General features: G+C 39.1%; 1 protein-coding gene across 3 annotated transcripts in view; it reads left to right on the forward strand.

The window, feature by feature from the left end:
• The first annotated feature begins 666 nt into the window (after positions 1-666).
• The window catches only part of ppp3cca (protein phosphatase 3, catalytic subunit, gamma isozyme, a), a 30189-nt gene continuing 10929 nt past the window's right edge, over positions 667-19926 (forward strand). For 2 of the 3 annotated variants that reach the window (XM_040155451.1, XM_040155453.1), the window contains exons 1-8: positions 667-1315; positions 6187-6384; positions 8128-8252; positions 14045-14156; positions 16798-16943; positions 17209-17348; positions 19631-19708; positions 19793-19887. In XM_040155451.1, coding sequence (XP_040011385.1) covers positions 1255-1315; positions 6187-6384; positions 8128-8252; positions 14045-14156; positions 16798-16943; positions 17209-17348; positions 19631-19708; positions 19793-19887 — 955 coding nt within the window. In that variant the 5' untranslated portion in view covers positions 667-1254. Of the gene's footprint in view, positions 1316-6166; positions 6385-8127; positions 8253-14044; positions 14157-16797; positions 16944-17208; positions 17349-19630; positions 19709-19792; positions 19888-19926 lie in introns of all 3 variants that reach the window. The other variant, XM_040155454.1, reaches the window with a different exon arrangement.

Here is a 19926-nt window from a genome sequence, read left to right on the forward strand (position 1 = left end):
TCAACTAATTTCCCGAGCTGTTATCATCATCCTTTGCAGGGCAAACACTTCTGTGACACATGCTCCTCAAGCGGGGCATTGTTTGAGAATGGGCGTGCCCTGCAGCGGCTGTCTTTTATACCCAGTAGAAAGAAAAAAGCTTCAGTGGACCCACTTGCAAAAGATTGTTTCTTCAGTTTGAGCTACCACGAATCGAATCGAGTTCAACACAGTAATTATTCTGTGCGCTCATTTATGAAAATTTTCGGATGAACTGAGTAGGGTTACATTAGGAAAATGTATGAAACCTTCAAGTGCAGTTGGAAAAATGACCAAAAAAAATGATTATCAAATGAAATACCACATACATTTACATATTCACTGAACAGTTGCCTCAGAATCCCTTTCTCCAGTGCAGCAGTATTTAGGGGTATTTACCGTCCCTTATGTTTACTCATACGCGGGTAGCAGCGCCAGAGACACACGGGTCACTGTCCAGGTTTGTGTTTTTGACCACACCCCTGGCCCACGTGTTACGTTTCCATAGTCACGTCACATCGCCTCCACCATGTTGTAGGAAATCCACCGCGGCTCCTCACTCACTGTCAGATTAGAGTTTAATCTGAGGAGGAGGCGACGGTGTCAAGACGCTGTCTGCATCTCGGGGAGGACTCTCGGTGTCCATGCTCACTTAACGAACGCGCTTTACGTGCTGCTGTCATTTGCTCCACAGTACCCGGCCTGTACATAGAAGATGAAACGCAAGTCCGCCGTTGCTGTCTTTGCCTGTCCGCCGATTTGCCAATACGTTAAAATGTTAGCTGGCTAACTAGCTGAAAAAGAGCAACTAAATCGGATTAGCTACTAACGGCAGCCTCCCTCTAGGTAATATCCAGGTATTATTTGCTGTACTTGGCAACTGTTACACAGCAAACGGTCGACTCTGTTTATTTTTATTTTTAATTTTTTTTATCATATTTCTACAAATGTGTCAAAATTACTACTTTGTGCTCTAATTGTTCGCTAGAATTAGTGTCGCTGCAAACTTGCCAGGTTATTAGCTAGTCAAACCACAACGAGAGCTGGACCTCCTTTGCTAGCTAATCCTCGCTGTTTGTTGCGAAGAGCGAAACTAAAACTGGTGCCTCCGACCCCAACCGAGGGTCAAGACGGAGCTGACGGCCAGCCTGAGGTGCTAGCTTGTCCTCAGGCTAGCTGGCAAGAGAGCCGCACAAGATTTGATCCCCCGAAATTAACCCTTCAGTCGGATCAAAGATGTCAGGAAAGGACAAAGACAAACAGGAGAAACAGTCCACAACAGAGCGGCTGATAAAAGGTGAGTGTTTCTTCAGTGTTATATCAGTTCAGTACTCGCATCCTACATTCTCTGACACATTGCTAAATTCAGAGCCACCTGTAGCGTTTAGAATGACTTTCTCTAAACCCTTTCCTCTCCGGGAGGCGTGTGGCAAAGTACATCAGGCCAGTAAGCATATACAACTACAGCTGTATGGATCGCAACTATCGTTTTTCTGTGTTTTCTAAAATAGTCAGATCCATTCAGAGCCATTCCTTTTTACTGCCTCATGCTCAGTTACCTGTGGATGAGGTTGAATCAGGGTGTCTATTTTTTGTGAGTGCTAAGGATAGAACTTCATAAAGGTATCGTCTCCATGGTTGTCCACTGGTATATGTTATACACCAGCACACAGCAGAAATCCAAGGCGAGAAGTCATCCTATATCGATGCTCCTTGACATTTAGGATGGATGAAATCTTAATTCATGAGGCAGTTGTTGACTCAGAGGAATACCCAAGTTCTGCTCGGGTTACCAGCAGAACTTGACAAGATGGATTCCTTCACACTGAGGTCGAGGCTTGGTGGACATATAGGACAGCATACGTTGTGTCTGCCCAAGACAGGACAGGCAGAGTCAAGTCTGAGGTAGCTCCCGAGAGAGAGAACCCGACCCCACCCCTGCCACCGCCACTACTACTTAATGCCAACGCAGCCCACATCCCTGTCTGTCTGCAAGGCCACTGGGAGAGTGTCATGCCAGGGGACTGGAATGCTGAAGTGTGAGCCAGTAGGGAGAGAGTGAGTTAATTGTGGAAAGAATCTACCCAGTGATGTTCCCAACATGGCCAGCCACATGGTGGAGAGAGAATAAGAACGTGAAAGCGAAGAAGACGGAAGGCATGTAGACTGGGATAAAGGCAACTTTGCCGTTGGTTGGCATCCAAAACCAGTACATATTTGTAAAATTGATACATGATAGTGTGAAATATAAATATAGTTTTGGTTGAAATAAAGTAGGCTCTTCAAAATTCCTTACTGGATCAAACATGGTGTATGCGGCCAGTTAGCAGCAGTGATGTAACCAGTGTAACTGGTGACTGTAAGAGGGCTTAACTGGTAGACTACCTAAGTCTAATGCTGCTCTGGTTGTGTAAGTCAACAGTTAAGCTCTTTCAATGCTGAGTATTGCAGGTGACCTGATAACTCATTCATTTGGTCATTTGATTTGATGTGATTATACTGCAGACTAACAGGTATATGATGCCACCTGTACTTACTGAAGACAAGACTTGACGGTTTCATTCGGTTTTTAAAACCGTCATTGCTTGCCACCATTGTGCCAAAGATTCATGTCAGCTTTGGTATAAACGTAACTGGATTGTTGTGTTTTAAAACTGACTCTCTGTGTTTGAAATGAAATCAAAGAGTGGCCAGAGGGCAGTGTATGCTAGTACTACCACACCACACGATTTACTGACAGAAGTGACGAATAAACCTGAGGCCTGGCTATTTAGCTCGCGATGGTAATGCATTCACTGATAATTAGAGCAATCTGAAGTGGACTTCATGATTCATACAGCCACAGCCTCTTCCATTCATCTGTACCCGGCCGCATCTTTGTAATTCAATCCTGCTCTATTGTGTTGATTTTGAAACAAAAGTCAACATATTGTAGACGCTGGCTCATATCACTGTCCAGAACATTATCCTTGGTGGGCAGGATGGTAGATAGGTAGTGTCTTTGTTTCTTACGTCGTTTGTTGTCATGCCAGGCAGTGTGGGTGTTGATACAGTGCAGCACTGTGTGTCTGTGGTTTTGAAGAGTTCATCAAACATTAATGCTAATTAGACCAGACAGTCTCTAATAAGAAGCCAGTCTCAGGTTTTGCGGAAGCTTATCTTTCTAACAAAACATTTTCCCCGGATTATGCGTTAGAAAAATGAGTGGCTCACTTCACTTTGTCTGCACTTTTGTTTTCTTTCACCACACACTGTTGTCTGTTTGGATTGAGTGATGCCATTTATTGGCAGACAGAGATGCATTTGTATCTGTGTTTGAACAGACTGGGCCAGCCTTGATTTTACAGGGAAACTGACTCAGAATTTATTATTATTGTCATTATTATCATTATTGTTGTTATTATTGGGGGCAGGGTGATCATTCCTGTTGAGGTGGATGGAGTGATCAGTTCTTTGGCATAGAAAACAGCTATTCATGCCCATCATGGGTAATTACTGCCAGCCAGTGTGGCTTTTTCTTGAAATGTTTTACAGTCTGGTTATCTCATACCCACGGTGTATCCTACTCTGTGTCATCATGTTTTTATGGAGTCTGCTTTGTTCATACTGGAGTCTTCCTTCAATGTGACAAGGCTTTTAAATACACAGCCACTGAATCTTGAAGCCCATGCTAATAGAGGCTTTACCTAATCTGTTCTTAAGGCTCGTACCTCACCTTACAGCTCTCTTGGCGGCCGTGCCTCGTCGGCCTGGGAGCACATACTGTTTATTTATACCACACTGTTCAACACATGACCGCTTGTTCTCAGCACTGGCTAGTCAAGTTAGAACTGCGCTCTGGCTTTTCCACTGCAGGCCAGACTATAGTCTGTGGCTGAACTAACATCAGTTACCCTCATCTACTACACTGGTTAAAACACCACCTGTAGTTTAATTTTCACAGCCCTTGCTTTATTGCACCAGCATTAAAAACCAATGCGTGTCAGATATTTCTTTAAAAAGCTATATATTATATTATATTATATTATATTATATTATATTATATTATATTATATTATATTATATTATAAGTAAAATAAAATAAAAAAGACCTAATTCTAAACTCAAATATGTTCAATTCCAGAGCTATATACAATCCTGAGTGAGAAAAATGCATTAGGTTACCTCAGGCACCGCATCACTGATTAGCAAATGCACCCACACTAAAAAATCACTAACGCGTTTTTCATAGTGCTCCTTGATTTTCTCTGTGTGGGTGTGATAACATTCTCAGAATGTCTCTCTCTCTGGGTGCCCCAGTAGCAAACCTTCTTAAGCGCGCACCACATATATGCAGCAGCATTCTGGTTTTTTTATTTATTTTTTTTTTTTCTCAGTGCAAGTGTGTACTTTGGCAAGGTTTTCTGTGTTTTTTAGCTGTACAAAGGAAGTCATTTTTTTACACTTGTTGTTGCCCTTTTCTGTGTAATATGTCAACAAACGGTATCTAAAAACCCACCTGACTAGCTTTACACAATATTTAATTTATGCCATAATGTAATTGGTGTGTGCCTGGTCTGTTATTAGGCAAACCAGCTGTAATCCCTTTTACCTCTCAGGCACTGGAAGTGAGTGGGCTAGTCAGCAGCTATCTGCTCCTGGAGTTTTATGAACTGATGAAGATGCTGGCAGTGTTACAGGGCTGATCTGCACAGTGACATGTTGGTGCAAAGTTACATTTTAGTCCTTTTAATAGTGGAATTTATGCAACTTTTCATACATTTACATTTCCTATCATTCAATTCATTAATGTCCCATCTAGGAGAAATAGTGTTTCCCTAATTATGTATTTTGAGTTTGTATTAGAAGGCACTGTGCTGAGTGAAGAAAAGCCATCTTCATTTCATTTGTAGTTGCTGTATTCACAATAAGCTAATGTCTTAAATGCACATCTTTTCTACTGCAGGGTCCTCAATTAGACCGTGATAAATTTTGCAGGTTTACTTGTTGCACACTTGACAGTGTTTTGATAATGAAGCTCTCAGGTCTCAGCCTTGAAAAGCACTGACCTTTTGTAATGACGTTAAAAGGATTGTGTAGGTGGTGTGGAGCAGATTACTGACGGAGGGTGGGTCAAGTAAGGTGCAGGGCTTCTTACTGTCTGTCTCGTGCATTTTTCGCATGGCATTATCAGGTAAGTTTATGAGCTCCTCCTCCTGTGCCAATAACTTCATACTGGCTCAGTCAATCCAAATGTCACCTGTCAGGATTGGAACTTGCAGTCAGAGCCGCACATTTCTTCTGCTCCATGTTTTTTTCTGGGGTCATATCCTCTTATATTTTACTGGTATGAAATTGAAATCTTTTCTAGCAGGGATGCACTATTTGTCTTCTGAATATGTTGACACTTTCAATTTGAAAAATTTACTGATTGACATGCTACTATGAATGGACAGTGTTTAATCAGAACACTGAAAGGAATATCAGACGCATGTTGACATTCTGAGCCTTATTACTGTTAAAAGCGCACCCTGAAAATGTTAATATTAATGAATTTTGTAACTCCTGTTATTATTCTTTTAATTTTTTGATTTTGGGGGGGATAATCATGCTCTTTTGCAACAGCCCCCATATTTTGGGAGCTTTGGGCGATGTATACAGGTTGCCAGGGAGTCAGTTACTGTGAGCTCCAATTTGAGCCCTGTTTTTTAGGCTATATTGTTTACATTTTGGCAAATTAGCACCATTAAAAGTATGCAGAATAAGCTATTAGCAGTTCCTGTTTGCAGTGTACCAATGGTTGTACAGACAGCTATTTCTGGATTACTTTGATACTGGAGAAAACTTAAAAATGTGAGGATTTTTAGAGAAGTTCTGAAGTGTCTTTTTTTCTTTTTTTTTCTTTTTTTATTGATGTTTATCCATGATGGACATAGGAGATAATGATATGCTCAAGAAGTCTAAGTCACACAGAATCAAATATGTAATAAATATGGGTATCGTGTCTGTGTGTTCAGTTTTGACTGAGTTATGACTCCAAGAAGAAGTATGAATTTGATGCAAACTGTGTCTCACGCCTCATGTCTCTCCCTACGCTTACAACCCTCCCTCGCCTTCCTGGGGGGCTCACAGTTTGAAAACCTCTACTCTCATCTGTTTATCATAACAGACGATGTTGCCTTTTTCCAGCTGTGCCATACCCTCCACAACATAAGCTGACTACAAAAGAGCTATTTGAAGATGGCAAGCCCAACGCAGAGCTGCTCCGCAACCACCTTGTCAAGGAAGGCAGGGTTGAAGAGGATGTGGCTCTTAAGATCATCAATGATGGGGCCAACATCCTCCGCCAAGAGAAGTGTATGTTGGAAGTGGAGGCGCCTATAACAGGTAGGCTGGCAGATGCCTACTAAGAGTCGATAAGGGACCCTGTCACCTATTAGGCAGATCTGGATATTTCATTAATTTTAGATGTGGGTTTGTATGGTAACATAACAAAGAGAACGAACATAACACTGGCCATCCACCTGTCCTGCGTCTTTATGCAAGACACTAAATCCATGTAAGTACTAACGGCACTGTTTTGTTGCTGACCCTCACCTTTGACCACCTAGGAAACATTAATGTCTTAAAGTATATACACATACTGTGCGAGATCTTTCATGCAGGATGGTCCAGTAGAGTTTCTCCGTTGCTACCCTGATAAGTAGTTAGAAAAAGACTACCTTTTGGAAGCAGAGTAAAGTAGTCATTCCGAGACAGCATAGAAAGTGTTGTGAACACAGGGTAAACATAGCACCAACCTAGGCATTATTCCATTGCAACACTGCTTTGTACACCGACAGCTGGCATATGGCCACTTCTGTACCAGAGCCAAGGAAACTTAAAAAAGCCATTTAGACAAACTGAAATGTGAACATTATCATTTTATTTTGGACATTGAGAACTGGACATAAAAATGCTCAGTGTGTTCTGTTTAGAGAGAATGTCACCTCCCTCTGTAGTGCTGTCATCAATGGGAGAAATGGCATTTGAAACACAGCCTTTATTTCTTCTTTTTTGTGGGCTTAAAACAAGGGCAGAGCCAGTATGATGATATTTTTTCATGTTTATGTGGTTGGTTACAGCAGTCGGTACAAGCTTTACAGAAAACAGTTGCTAGTTAACAGAGATAATATGAGGATGCTAAGTGTTTTGAATGAATTTTCCTAACACTGAAAAGTATTTATATTCAGATGTTGTCTAATAATATATGCAATATTGTGATCACATTCCACACAAGCATAAATCCTTGTCTCAAATGCTCCTGTCTGCACATATCTGACACCAGTGTTGGCATTTGAAAATATTTGGCATGCTCGTGTTGCTTTAGTGTCATTGCAAGTAGGTTCAGATTATAGAAGATTTTAGAATATAGCGTTTGGCAGTTCTTAGTGTAGGTGTAACCATTCAGGCCTTACATCTGTGTATCGCAACTGTTTATTGACACATTGAATTCATTTGTAATTTGTTCTGGCTTCAGCAATAATCAGTATGAAATTCAGTTGCGTCGATTGAATCGAATCAAAACTACTCCTTCCTCTGCCATGATTATTAAGATAAAAACTGGTTACTGTTACTCCTGCCTCCTCTGTTAGGATTTTTAGTATCATTCCTATTATTGCTAATGTCAATCATAATCAATATCAGTAAACACACTTTAAAAATTGTGTACTCAATATCAAGGATATTGAATCTTTAGATATTTGTTAGAAAACTGTCGTCCAGTCTGACAAAACTTTAATGAAAACAGTCTGACATTTGCGTTTTGGCTCCATATCACAATATTTATTGAAATAACAAACATTATTCTGTCCCATTTTAATTTTTTTTTAATTTTTAGAATAATGTTTAAAACAAAACTGTGTTGTCTAAATTTCAACTTGTATGAGATGGATATAATGGATATACAATCTGCAAGTTTACTAAATGTAGAGGCTTCTTCTTGTTCCTTTGAAATTATGGCTAAATAAAGAGCAACATATTGTATATCCAGACAGAGAAAATTAAAAAAAAAAAAAAAAAACAGCGAAATGCCCTGTATTTGTTATTGTTACACTAGCAATTAAAAGGATCGAGTTTGTCTTTTGGCAGTGTGTGGTGATGTCCATGGACAATTCTTTGACCTTATGAAGTTGTTTGAAGTTGGGGGATCACCCAGTAACACACGGTATCTCTTCCTCGGTGACTACGTAGATCGAGGATACTTCAGTATTGAGGTAAGTTGTTGTCTCCTCATATTTTATTAATTTTTTTTTTTTTTTTTCTTTTCTTTTTTTTTTCCTAACATTTATTTTTTAACAATTTGCATTCTGTTGTCACTAAAGTCACTTTAATAAGTTGCACATTAACAAATACAAATTATGTGTTTAGGTTTGGTTCACAGATCATTTCAAAAAGGAGATGATGTTGTTTCCCCTTTTTTAGTGTTTCCTTCTTCAGGGTAATAGATGGTGGAATTCTGTTGTCTTAAAAGTGACAGAAAAGCATATACAGACTGTTCGTTGTTACCCAAACTTTATTGTGGGTGTGTAACAATACGTAGTACTCACTGTTTCATTCAAGTTTGTTAGCATTACAAAATATTTCTATTGTGGCTTTTGCCTTACATTTTATTTTTTTATTTCTAATGATATTTTATAAAATTAAATGTTAACAGAAATGAAAAATAAAAATGTTAGGCAAACTCCTATTGTGAAATTTAGATAAAATGGTAAGATATCACATGACACTATCAGTATTGCAAATTTTAGCAATATGACATGTTTCAGTGTATTATTACAATCCATCAGTATTAGTGTGTGATGGGTTAATAAGCCTTCTTTATTTTTATCTTAGCCCAATGTTCAAATTTGTACTTGTGTGTAGTTTGCTTATGACACACTGCCGTGTCCTAGTGTAGTGCATGTGAATTAAGACCATTGGTTGCAACTTAAGTTGGAAGGATATGATGTAATGTAGCCAAACTGGATGGTGGTGTGGCCCACTGGATAACAGGTTAACATGGTGACTGATGGTCAGAATAGCTACTAAAATTTAAGTCCTGCTGCTGTGCTACTTTGAAGATCTTACTTCACTGCTCCTTGACCAAATATATTTTTCTGTCTGAAATTCTATTTCAGTGACAACTGAAATTAGCTAAAGCGAGAGAGAGATTATTGGAATCAGCTAGTGAAAATGAAAAAATATGAAAATTAAAATGTTGTGCAAGTTGTCAGCATGCTGGCACAAAGGTTGACCAGCAATAGGGTATAGTATCATTTGCTGTATCATTTGTTGACTCAACATCAGTATTCTTCAACACATTAAACACAAAAATTTTTCTGTATAGGATGTGATCTGTGGAGCCTGATGCATTGTACTACAGTGCAGCACAGATGTACAGAAATGGTATTTTAAGGCAGATAAAGCCTGTATAAATCCTTTTTTGGCTCTGGAGGGAGCTGATAAATTGCCTCAAGTGATTGATAACGTGAGCCAGCATCAGTTGGGGCTGAGGACTACAAGTTTGAAAAGGAAAAACATCTGGAGGTGTGGAGTTATAAAGAAGTGAACTCACCAAACCTCTGTAGCCTGGTCCTCATCTCTGATTGAGGCTAGCGGCTCCTCGCTACATTAGCCACTACTAGCACCCTGAATATCTGACCACACGATTGGCACTTGGGTTGCATTGTGGAAAGAAGAACACATGAAATAAAAAAAAGCTGATATCACTGATTGTGCTGTATTGATTTTGATTCTTTTTTCTGTTCATTGTGAGTCCGACAATGTCATAGTTTATAGACCCACCAAAACATTGGTAGAAGTTATTCACAACATGTCAAGTTTTGTTTGCCTTTGTGGGGTAACACAAAGGCAAAGATAATTGTGGTTCATCTGTTGTTGTTCAGTTAATTATTTGTTTTTAACATCCTGAAGACATATTCCCCAGGAGTTGAAATGTCTTCCAGACTATTTTGAAAGGAAAAGCAGAAAATAAATGGTATTTCATAAGGATGGTGTGAAGCTGGTTGTATGTACGAGTCAAAAAGGCTGTATGGTAACATTTTGAACACCCTGTGGGGGCTTTTAATGGACACTGGTTAGTACATTGAGGTGGGTGAAATGTCACAGATGAAAGGAAGAGACTGAAACCGCATAAGGAATGAAAGGTTGATACAGATTTAGGGTTTGTGTCCACTGAAGACCTAGAAAACCGGCACAGTGCTTATTTTCCCACGTATTTTCTATAGAAAGGTGAAACTTTAAAATGCTGCTAACCCAAAAGAGGTGGATGACCTCTTTTACCACTTGAAAAACACTTCTGTTTATCTAAGCCAAAGCGCTTCTCAGTATCACTCTAGTGATCGCTTGGGTGTGATCACAGAGGAGTGCCTAGAGTGTACATCCTGCTGTCAACACTGTGTCAGAACTAACACGGCGCAGCTAATTAAAAGTAAAGGAACAAATAGTGTATGTTTACATAATAAGCAGTCAAGCAATCATTCAGGTATCATTAAAAACAAGGCAGCCCCGAGGAATGGGTCATTTAGCCCGTGAAGAGACAATCTGGTTGTTTATGTTATTTATTTATTTTTTTTAGGAGTACCTGGCATTGGCTGACTTTTTGCAGCTTGACTTAACATGTATTATAAGCGTTGTTGGCCAAGTTGTTTTGATTGGTTGAAAGCTGAAACAATTACTTTGTTAAATGGTTATTCGATCATTTAAATAATTTTTTAAGCAAAAATGAGAAACGTTCTCCAGCTTTTTAAATGTGATGATTTGCTACTTTTTTTGTCATTTATGATGGTAAGGTCAGTATCTTTAAGTTTTGGACTGATGGTGGAATTTGAAAATGCCACCCTGAGTTCTGGAAAATGATACTGGGAATTTTTCAGTATTTTCTGACATTTTGTAGACTAAATTATTAATCAGTCAATGGAGAAAATAATTGGCTGATTAATCAACAATGAAAACAGTCATTACTTGCAGCCCTAGATTGGTGCTCATGCTCTGGTATAGGTAATGATTATAGTAGAATAGCTGCAGTATGGAGCTGTTGGTATGAAATGTATTTGCCATTGAGGAAGCAGCTTTGTCTGTTTTGCTGATGCAAAGTCTCTCTCACTAGCAGGGCTGAAAATTCTGTTCTTTTTTTTTTTTTTATATAGAGGCCCACAGAGCTCACTTCAGTGACACATAAGACAGATATAGGAAAATGGATATCAGGATGTGGTTACCTAGGTAACATAAAGAGTCACTGTAGCCTTTTGAAGTAGCGTATTACCTTTGCAGGCCAGCAATTTGCCAAAGTCTAAATTCAGAGCATGTGAGCAATCCCTTTCATTCTCTGAGCTCTTCTTTATCTGCTTTATCTGCTTTGAATTGTCTCTTGATCCAAGAGAGTGTGTCTATGGACTAACCCCCCTAGTTGCCCCATACACGCCAGGCACAGACTGAAGTGTGTGTGCATTTGTCTACATATGTAGACATGCGGCTGGGCTCGAGGCGAAGTTAGTCAGTGTTCATGTCTGTCACAGAAAGCTTTGAGTAATTTCCTTTGTCTGCCTCCCCCACTTCAGACTCGAATACAGAGTGGCTGTCTTAGAGAGAGCAGAGGGCTCTCATTAAAACCCATGTCAGCTTCCAGCCACTCCAAGCCATGTCCCTTTCTCCGCCTCCACACATGAGAGATCCAGTCACACCAACAGCCCCCTCTACACATTTACCTACACTTCACAGTTCACTGTTCCTCTCAACAATTAAAGTGAACAAGACTAGGTAGTTCTTGCTCACCCACTACTTTTTTTTGTTTTGTTTTTGTTTTTACATTGTCAGTTATGTAAATACGCACCTGCTGGCTGTGGTAACCTTGGCATCTTGTTCCAGCCACTTAATAGCTAGCTGTGGTTGGTGCCTGTGAAAAGAGTGGGCTGCGAGTTGCAAGTGACAGCTATTGAGCAGTTGTTTGAGCAACGAAGAGAAAGCACGTTAATTTGGATTGTAAATGTTGGTCTGCTTCTCATAGCTTTTTTATATTTTTTATTTTTATTTTTATATAGAGGCCCACAGAGCTCACTTCAGTGACACATAAGACAGATATAGGAAAATGGATATCAGGATGTGGTTACCTAGGTAACATAAAGAGTCACTGTAGCCTTTTGAAGTAGCGTATTACCTTTGCAGGCCAGCAATTTGCCAAAGTCTAAATTCAGAGCATGTGAGCAATCCCTTTCATTCTCTGAGCTCTTCTTTATCTGCTTAGAATTGTCTCTTGATCCAAGAGAGTGTGTCTATGTACTAACCCCCCTAGTTGCCCCATACACGCCAGGCACAGACTGAAGTGTGTGTGCATTTGTCTACATATGTAGACATGCGGCTGGGCTCGAGGCGAAGTTAGTCAGTGTTCATGTCTGTCACAGAAAGCTTTGAGTAATTTCCTTTGTCTGCCTCCCCCACTTCAGACTCGAATACAGAGTGGCTGTCTTAGAGAGAGCAGAGGGCTCTCATTAAAACCCATGTCAGCTTCCAGCCACTCCAAGCCATGTCCCTTTCTCCGCCTCCACACATGAGAGATCCAGTCACACCAACAGCCCCCTCTACACATTTACCTACACTTCACAGTTCACTCTTCCTCTCAACAATTAAAGTGAACAAGACTAGGTAGTTCTTGCTCACCCACTACTTTTTTTTGTTTTGTTTTTGTTTTTACATTGTCAGTTATGTAAATACGCACCTGCTGGCTGTGGTAACCTTGGCATCTTGTTCCAGCCACTTAATAGCTAGCTGTGGTTGGTGCCTGTGAAAAGAGTGGGCTGCGAGTTGCAAGTGACAGCTATTGAGCAGTTGTTTGAGCAACGAAGAGAAAGCACGTTAATTTGGATTGTAAATGTTGGTCTGCTTCTCATAGCTTTTTTTATATTTTTTATTTTTTATTTTTTAAATTAGCGCCTTTAATATGGCCAGAAAACATCCTAATGCTTCTCATATGAGATGATTTTGTGAAGGAAAAAATCTTAAGCTGTTACCTAAGCTGTGTACAGTGAGTGATTTTCTATATTCCATTTTCATTACTATTTATTAAAACCTACTATAAAGTGTTACTGCAATATGAAGCATAACTGGCATTTAGGTTAACTTCTCCTGATCAAGGTGCCACTGTCTTACTGAAACGTAGACAAATGAAACATAGACAAGAGTGTGGAAGGGTTGTTTTTTTTTTTTTTAAAGTTAATATAACCGTTGTCATTTAAAACCTGCCACTGACAGTCTTCTGGTATAATGTCAATCGCGCAGCCCAAAAAAACCCCAACTTGCACCGGTAGCTGAGTTTCCTGGTGGGCGTAAATCTGCTGGAGTCCAGTAACACCTTCAAATAAATCTAATGCTCTTAGGTAATTCTGCTGCCGATGGCTGGGTCCACACTGGAATGTGTGTGCTTAATCACAACTCGTGTATCCTTTTTTTTTTCACCTGCAGAGTTTTACTTTGATTGGCTACATTCTGCTTTTCCATATACTAAGTTATATTAGTTGATTTTAGAAAAACTTGAGGTTAGTGTGTGATAAATTTGGAAAAATTTCTTGATCATTGATAATTGATTAGTCTTATGTGATAATCCGATAATTATTTGAGGAATTTTTCAAGCAAAAACTCAAATAATTCTCTTGTTGTAGCATCTCCAATGTGAGGGTTAGGATTAAAGCAATTAATCAGTTAATCAAGAAAATAACTAGTGGATTAATCAATAATGAAAATAATCATTACTTGCACCCCCAGTGTGTGATAATAGTATAAGCAAGGAGGTAACCGAGACAGGTAAGCTCACATTCTCTGTAATTCCCATGATGCTGAGATGTGGTATTAATAGGCAGAGAGCAAGATAACTTGTCAATGCTGAAAATGAATTATACAAGCACTCTTCGAACTTGGATTTTCAAGTGTGTGCATAATCATCAGTACACATCTCTGACTTTTCCTTCTCCTCCCCCTCCTCCCACATTTTCTCTCTCATTGTCCGTCCTCCCAGTGTGTTCTCTACCTCTGGTCGCTCAAGATCAACCACCCCACCACACTCTTCCTCCTGCGTGGGAACCATGAGTGCCGACACCTCACAGAGTACTTCACCTTCAAGCAGGAATGTAAGCGCAGGGCTTCCCTCAGCCATATGGAGGCCAGTCTAATGTGCTCCTATGCTCTCTGTGCCACATCAGAGTGGCCTGCATTAATCATGTTTCAGATTTCAGATAAAGTCAGGGTATGAGTGTGAGGCATGGTACTCACAGGATAAGTGCAGGATTGCTCTGACAGTCACTTTTTAGCTTCATTGATTATACACAGGCATAAATGAGACATTAAAAACACACATAATTTTGAGAAATTTTGGTATTGTAAATTGTGTTCCATGCCGTAGATACAGTTTGTAGCTTTTGGCAGCTACTGGGGGAAGAGCAGTAACAATGAGATGACTGACTCCCCTTAATAAAGTGACTAGTTTCCCACAAATAGGATAAGTCAAAAAGTGTGTGTGAGATCAGGACATCACAAGATGTGGCAGTTGATGAGCATTACTCCAACGAGGAGATAAAGCCTTTTCCTTTTCGTGTTGCAGACCATGAACTGCTGGAGCATGGAAAGCAGCCAGGCCTGCTATTGATGCTTTTCCGACAGTTACACACACACTGATTTCAATGTGTGACAGTTGTGTTTGTGTGTGTGTGTGTGTGTGTGTGTGTGTGTGTGTGTGTGTGTGTGTGTGTGTGTGTGTGTGTGTGTGTGTGTGTGTGTGTGTGTGTGTGTGTGTGTGTGTGTGTGTGTGTGTGTGTGTGTGTGTGTGTGTGTGTGTGTACGGCAGGTGTGAATGCATTAGTATGCAAACTCAGAAACAGAGACACACTGGCAGACAACGTTGCCAACTGCAAGTAGAATTCACTCACTACATCCCTACAACACTCCCAATCATATGCCACCTCATCTTCACACACACAGACAAAAAAATTTATACATATATATATATGTCTTTTTTTTTTTTTTTTTAACGATGATAGCAGTCAATAGCATGTATGTAACCTAAATGTGCAGATAAAGCAGTAGGGGTTAGAAAAATATTCATTTAATAAATGCATTCTGGTTGATGCACAAAGCTCTTTATTGTGAGTTGAAAGGGCTTCCCCATCGGTGGCCGTTGTCTAAGTTGCAGACGACTCGCCTCTGTATAGCGCCTGTTTCCTTATATAGCAGCAAAATCACAGTCAGTGGGAGGAGAGAAGAGTTTATCAACCTTATTGACTGTATGCGATGAACCTTAAATAGTGCAGACATTCTGCTTCTTGATATTGTGTAGTTTCAGTTGGTGTCACATCACCACAGACATTTTGATTTAGACCAGTTGTTGCTCTACAGTGTGGCATTAATAATTTAACAGTCAACAGAAGCAAAGGTTTATCCATACTTGTTTAAAGCCATCAAGATTCCATGATTGAGGATGTATCTATAATTTTCATTATTGATGAATCTGCCTATTTATTTTCTCAATTAATTGAGTATTTGTTTGGTCTATATAACCTCAGAAAACAGTTTAAAATGCCCATCACAATTTCCTAGCGCTAAAAGAAATGTCATTAAATGTCTAGTTTTGTCTGACCCAACTGTTCAAGACCCAAAAATAATCAATGGACTGTAATGTAAAGACAAGGAAAAGCAGCAAATTTTAACATTAAGAAGCTTTAGCAAAGTGACAGTTTTTTAAGTTTAAAAATGACCAACAATTATTCAATTATCAAAGTAGTTTCCATATAGTAGTTATATAGCACAATAGTTCAATTCATTTTCTGTTGAACCACTAATTGATTAATCGACTAATCATTGCAGCATTTAGTTAGGGAATTATATTGAGTCCATGTTTTAAGGCAGATTAAAACTTTTTTATGTCTAAAACTAGAAAAAATAAAAGAAGATAGATAGATAGATAGATAGATAGATAGATAGATACATACAATTTGGAAGCTTTATCCCTGAATGTTATCTTTAAAAAACGACACAAAAGATGTCATTTGGCAGTCCAAAATAGATGGTCGCACCAGTCTTGTTATATAACCCCTCAGAGTGAATATAATTTTCTCTAACTATGAAAAACTGCATTACATGTCTTATCCAGTGAGTATACTGTAGGGGGATGGTGTTTCATCATTTAACCTAAGTGGAAGAAAAAAGATGATCTGTTTGATGCATGATGATTTTGTTTTATTTAAATTTTCACTATTCACATCATTCTGTACAGACATGTAATTGCATATAGTGTATTTGGTTGGTGTTGGTGTCTGGATTAAGAATGTTAAAAAAGTAATCAATCACTAAAAAAAAATTTCAGAGGTTAAATGATAGAAAAGCTTGAATCTACAGATTTTTCCCCATGACCTGAATGCAGCACTTGTTTGGTTCAGTCTTAACCATCCACATTGTACTGTCCTGGCTGCGTCCTGGCTGCTTCTGCCCTATAAGGAGTCGACTTCCTCCTGGCCTAATCTGACCTGCAGTGTTGTGCAAGTGATTCTGCAGACACTGCCTGGAAGCAATCATCAGTCCTACCGCTGACAGAGGAGCCAAGCTTCTTGTTTACAGTACCTCTGACAAACCTTTGTTGATATCGCCTGAATAACCACATACTGCAGAATTTTTGGCATTTGTGGCTATATTTTCTAAAAAGGATTCCAGATTTTTCTTATGTGTGATGAGCTACAAAAATGAACCATTTTTTGTGTTGTCGCCATGTGTTTGCTGCAGGTAAAATTAAATACTCTGAACGGGTGTATGATGCCTGTATGGAGGCCTTTGACTGCCTGCCCCTTGCTGCCCTGCTCAATCAACAGTTCCTTTGTGTACATGGCGGACTCTCACCAGAAATCAACTGTCTAGACGACATAAGAAAAGTTAGTGATTAACCAGTGACACATGAAGTTGTGCTAGAATACTGAAATATAATTCTGATCTTGTGCTATCTCAGAATTGAAGATCTTTAAATTCCTAATTGCTTGATTTTTATTTATTTGAAATGCTTTTTTTATAGTGAAATCAAATGTACTATAGATGACATTATATTGGTTTAAAATTTTACCTTTTTATCACATTGGTTTTTTTTTTCTTGGAAGAAGTCAGTCTGAACTATACAATGTGTCTGTATTTTGTGCTCAACAGTTAGACAGGTTTAAAGAGCCTCCAGCATTTGGGCCAATGTGTGACCTAATTTGGGCTGACCCTGGTGAGGACTACGGCAGTGAAAAGACATCTGAACACTTCAACCATAACTCTGTCAGAGGCTGCTCTTACTTTTTCAGGTATTTTTTTAAATTGTTGCATTCATCACTCCTGCTGCAGCTTCTCTTCACTCTGCATGGGCACTGATGCCAAACTCTCAGAACAGATAAAAATTTGCAACTTTATAATAATATAAACAATTGATTTTATACAGTTCTGGACTGATTTTTTTTTATTTTAATTTTTTTTTATAAGACCAGTCTCAGACAAATACAAAAATAATGATAAATGTTGGTATATTAGTAAATAGGCTTCATCACAAAGGCCAGTGGCAGTAGCTTCACTTTTGTGTAGGTCTAACGAAACATCGAGACACAGTGAAAACACCCTCCCAAAACAGGTTAACCGATAAAAACAGCTTCTTGAAAATAGGTTAACACATTAAGTATGATTTTTACTAAATAAGTTAACAGATGCAAGCTGCTGGTTCAGAATATGTTAGATGAAAATGGGTTAAGAAATGGTCAAGACAAAAAACATATTAAAATTGCTTATTTGGAATTCTGTAGGCCGAACTATACAAACAGCTTACTCATATGCACTCAGGAGGCATATTTTCACTCAAGTCATACTGTTCGTCTTGCCAAACTGAGGGTGATTCAGGTGTTAATATCAGGACAGCTTCATTTGTTAAATGTGAGTTCAAGTACCTAGGAACTGGGCTAGCACTAGTCCTTATACGAAAGACATTGTGAGTCCGCTTGACTCGGGCTGAGAAAGACTTTAAGACTCCAGTTTTTCTGGAGCTGGTTGCCTCAGCTTTTTGCAAGTTCAAATATAGCCTAGCTATAGTGGAAGTGTTTACTAATTGGAGATTTATGCATTACTAAATTAAAATGGGTAGCAACACAACACAAGTTTTTTTTAATAGAAATTAGTTAATTTCATTCATTTTCAGCCACACTAGCTCAGGCTCAGTCGCTCAGTCCACCACTGTGTTCCAGACTGAAAAATCTCAACATTTATTGAATATCTTGCCATGAAATTTTGTACACACTTTCATTTTTCCCAGAAGATGAATCCTACTGATGACCAAAACCTGCAAAACTAATGACATTCCTACCAGCCTCAGCTGTACTTCGTGTTTAGTGCTAATCAGTAACTGTTAGCACGCTAATACGCTAAACTAAAATGGTGGACATGGTAAACAACAGTATGTTTGTATTATCCTTGTAAGGATGTTAGCTCGTTAGCATTTAGCTCAAAGTACGACAGTTCCTAAGTACAGCCTAACAGAGCTGCTAGTGTGCTGTAGACTCTTGTTACACAACACAAAGTGTAACTGTTGCATAGCTGACTGAACTAACAAAGGTAACATTAGCTTGCTAAGCTTGCTAATGTTTAAGCTAGCTGTTCAGGACAGAGAGTAAAAGAGGTAATGGGTTATGATTAACACTTGATAAAAATGCTGTCTAATAGTAAGGTAAATGGTTTCACAAGAATAAAACACAAGATAGCAGTAGAATTAGTATACCACCAATTCTGAAGTACACATTTCTGTGTATGCATATATGAATAAAACAATGTCATACTAACACTTAGGAAGTATTGGCCGTTGAGTTTAATATTTCCTTTGGCTTCGTTGAAGTTATATTACAGCTTGTGATGTTACAGTGACTTCCTGTTGATGGATAGTCACATTTGATTAGACAGTGCTACAGATGTTTTCTCAGAGCTTATTTACACATTATGACATTCCTTAAGTTTTAATAATGCATCCTGATTTAGAACATTACTGGCTGGAACTAGTCATTAGTTAGAACCTAGCAAGGAAACTAATGGATTCAAAAAGAGCTGGTTCAACCAAATCCTGCCCTGGTCTGAAATCCACTGAAGTGGTAAATGTCAGAAACCATTCATCTTTGTCTGATATTGATCTAACGAAATGTTGATCGCCCACTCATTTTTCTTGAGCATTGCCAGTGGATTAGTTTGGTGGTGAAAGAAAGGCAGTTAAAAACCCTCAAAGTACCCTCACCCAGCTGAGTTCGTTGCTCTCTTGCCTTCTTCCCTCTGCTCTGGCTGTAGTCCTCGGCTTCTGGAGAGGCCAGCAGAGCTCATGAATACCAGAGTCCTGGCTCTGGATGCTCAGCATCTTTAAACCCCTAGCTCAACAGGCCAGAGGGCATGGCATGCTGAAAATAAATATGAAACTATTTCCATAGACAAACAACAGTCAGTGAATTGGTCAGAGGTGGCTTCATACTGTTCCTTTAATGGTTGAAGTTTATAATAAGCTCTGACCTCCACTCAGTGTTTTAACAGATCTCTCTCCTTATCTGGTTTTCTTTTCGCTTTGCAGTTACTCAGCAGTCTGTGACTTTTTGGTAAACAACAACTTGCTGTCAGTAATAAGAGCCCATGAAGCACAGGATGCAGGGTAAGTAGGGTTTTCTTTCATTCATTTCCATTATACTATAATATAGAATACATTTGATAAGTCTTTTTGTTTGTTGCTGTACAGGTATCGGATGTACAGAAAAAGCCAGACCACGGGCTTCCCATCATTAATCACAATCTTTTCAGCTCCAAATTACTTAGACGTCTACAACAACAAAGGTTTCTATCTTTCTTTTATACTCTCGTTGTTGTTGTATT

This window comes from Xiphias gladius, chromosome 19 (assembly GCF_016859285.1).
Source record: "Xiphias gladius isolate SHS-SW01 ecotype Sanya breed wild chromosome 19, ASM1685928v1, whole genome shotgun sequence".
In the NCBI taxonomy this organism is placed as follows: Eukaryota; Metazoa; Chordata; class Actinopteri; order Istiophoriformes; family Xiphiidae; genus Xiphias; species Xiphias gladius.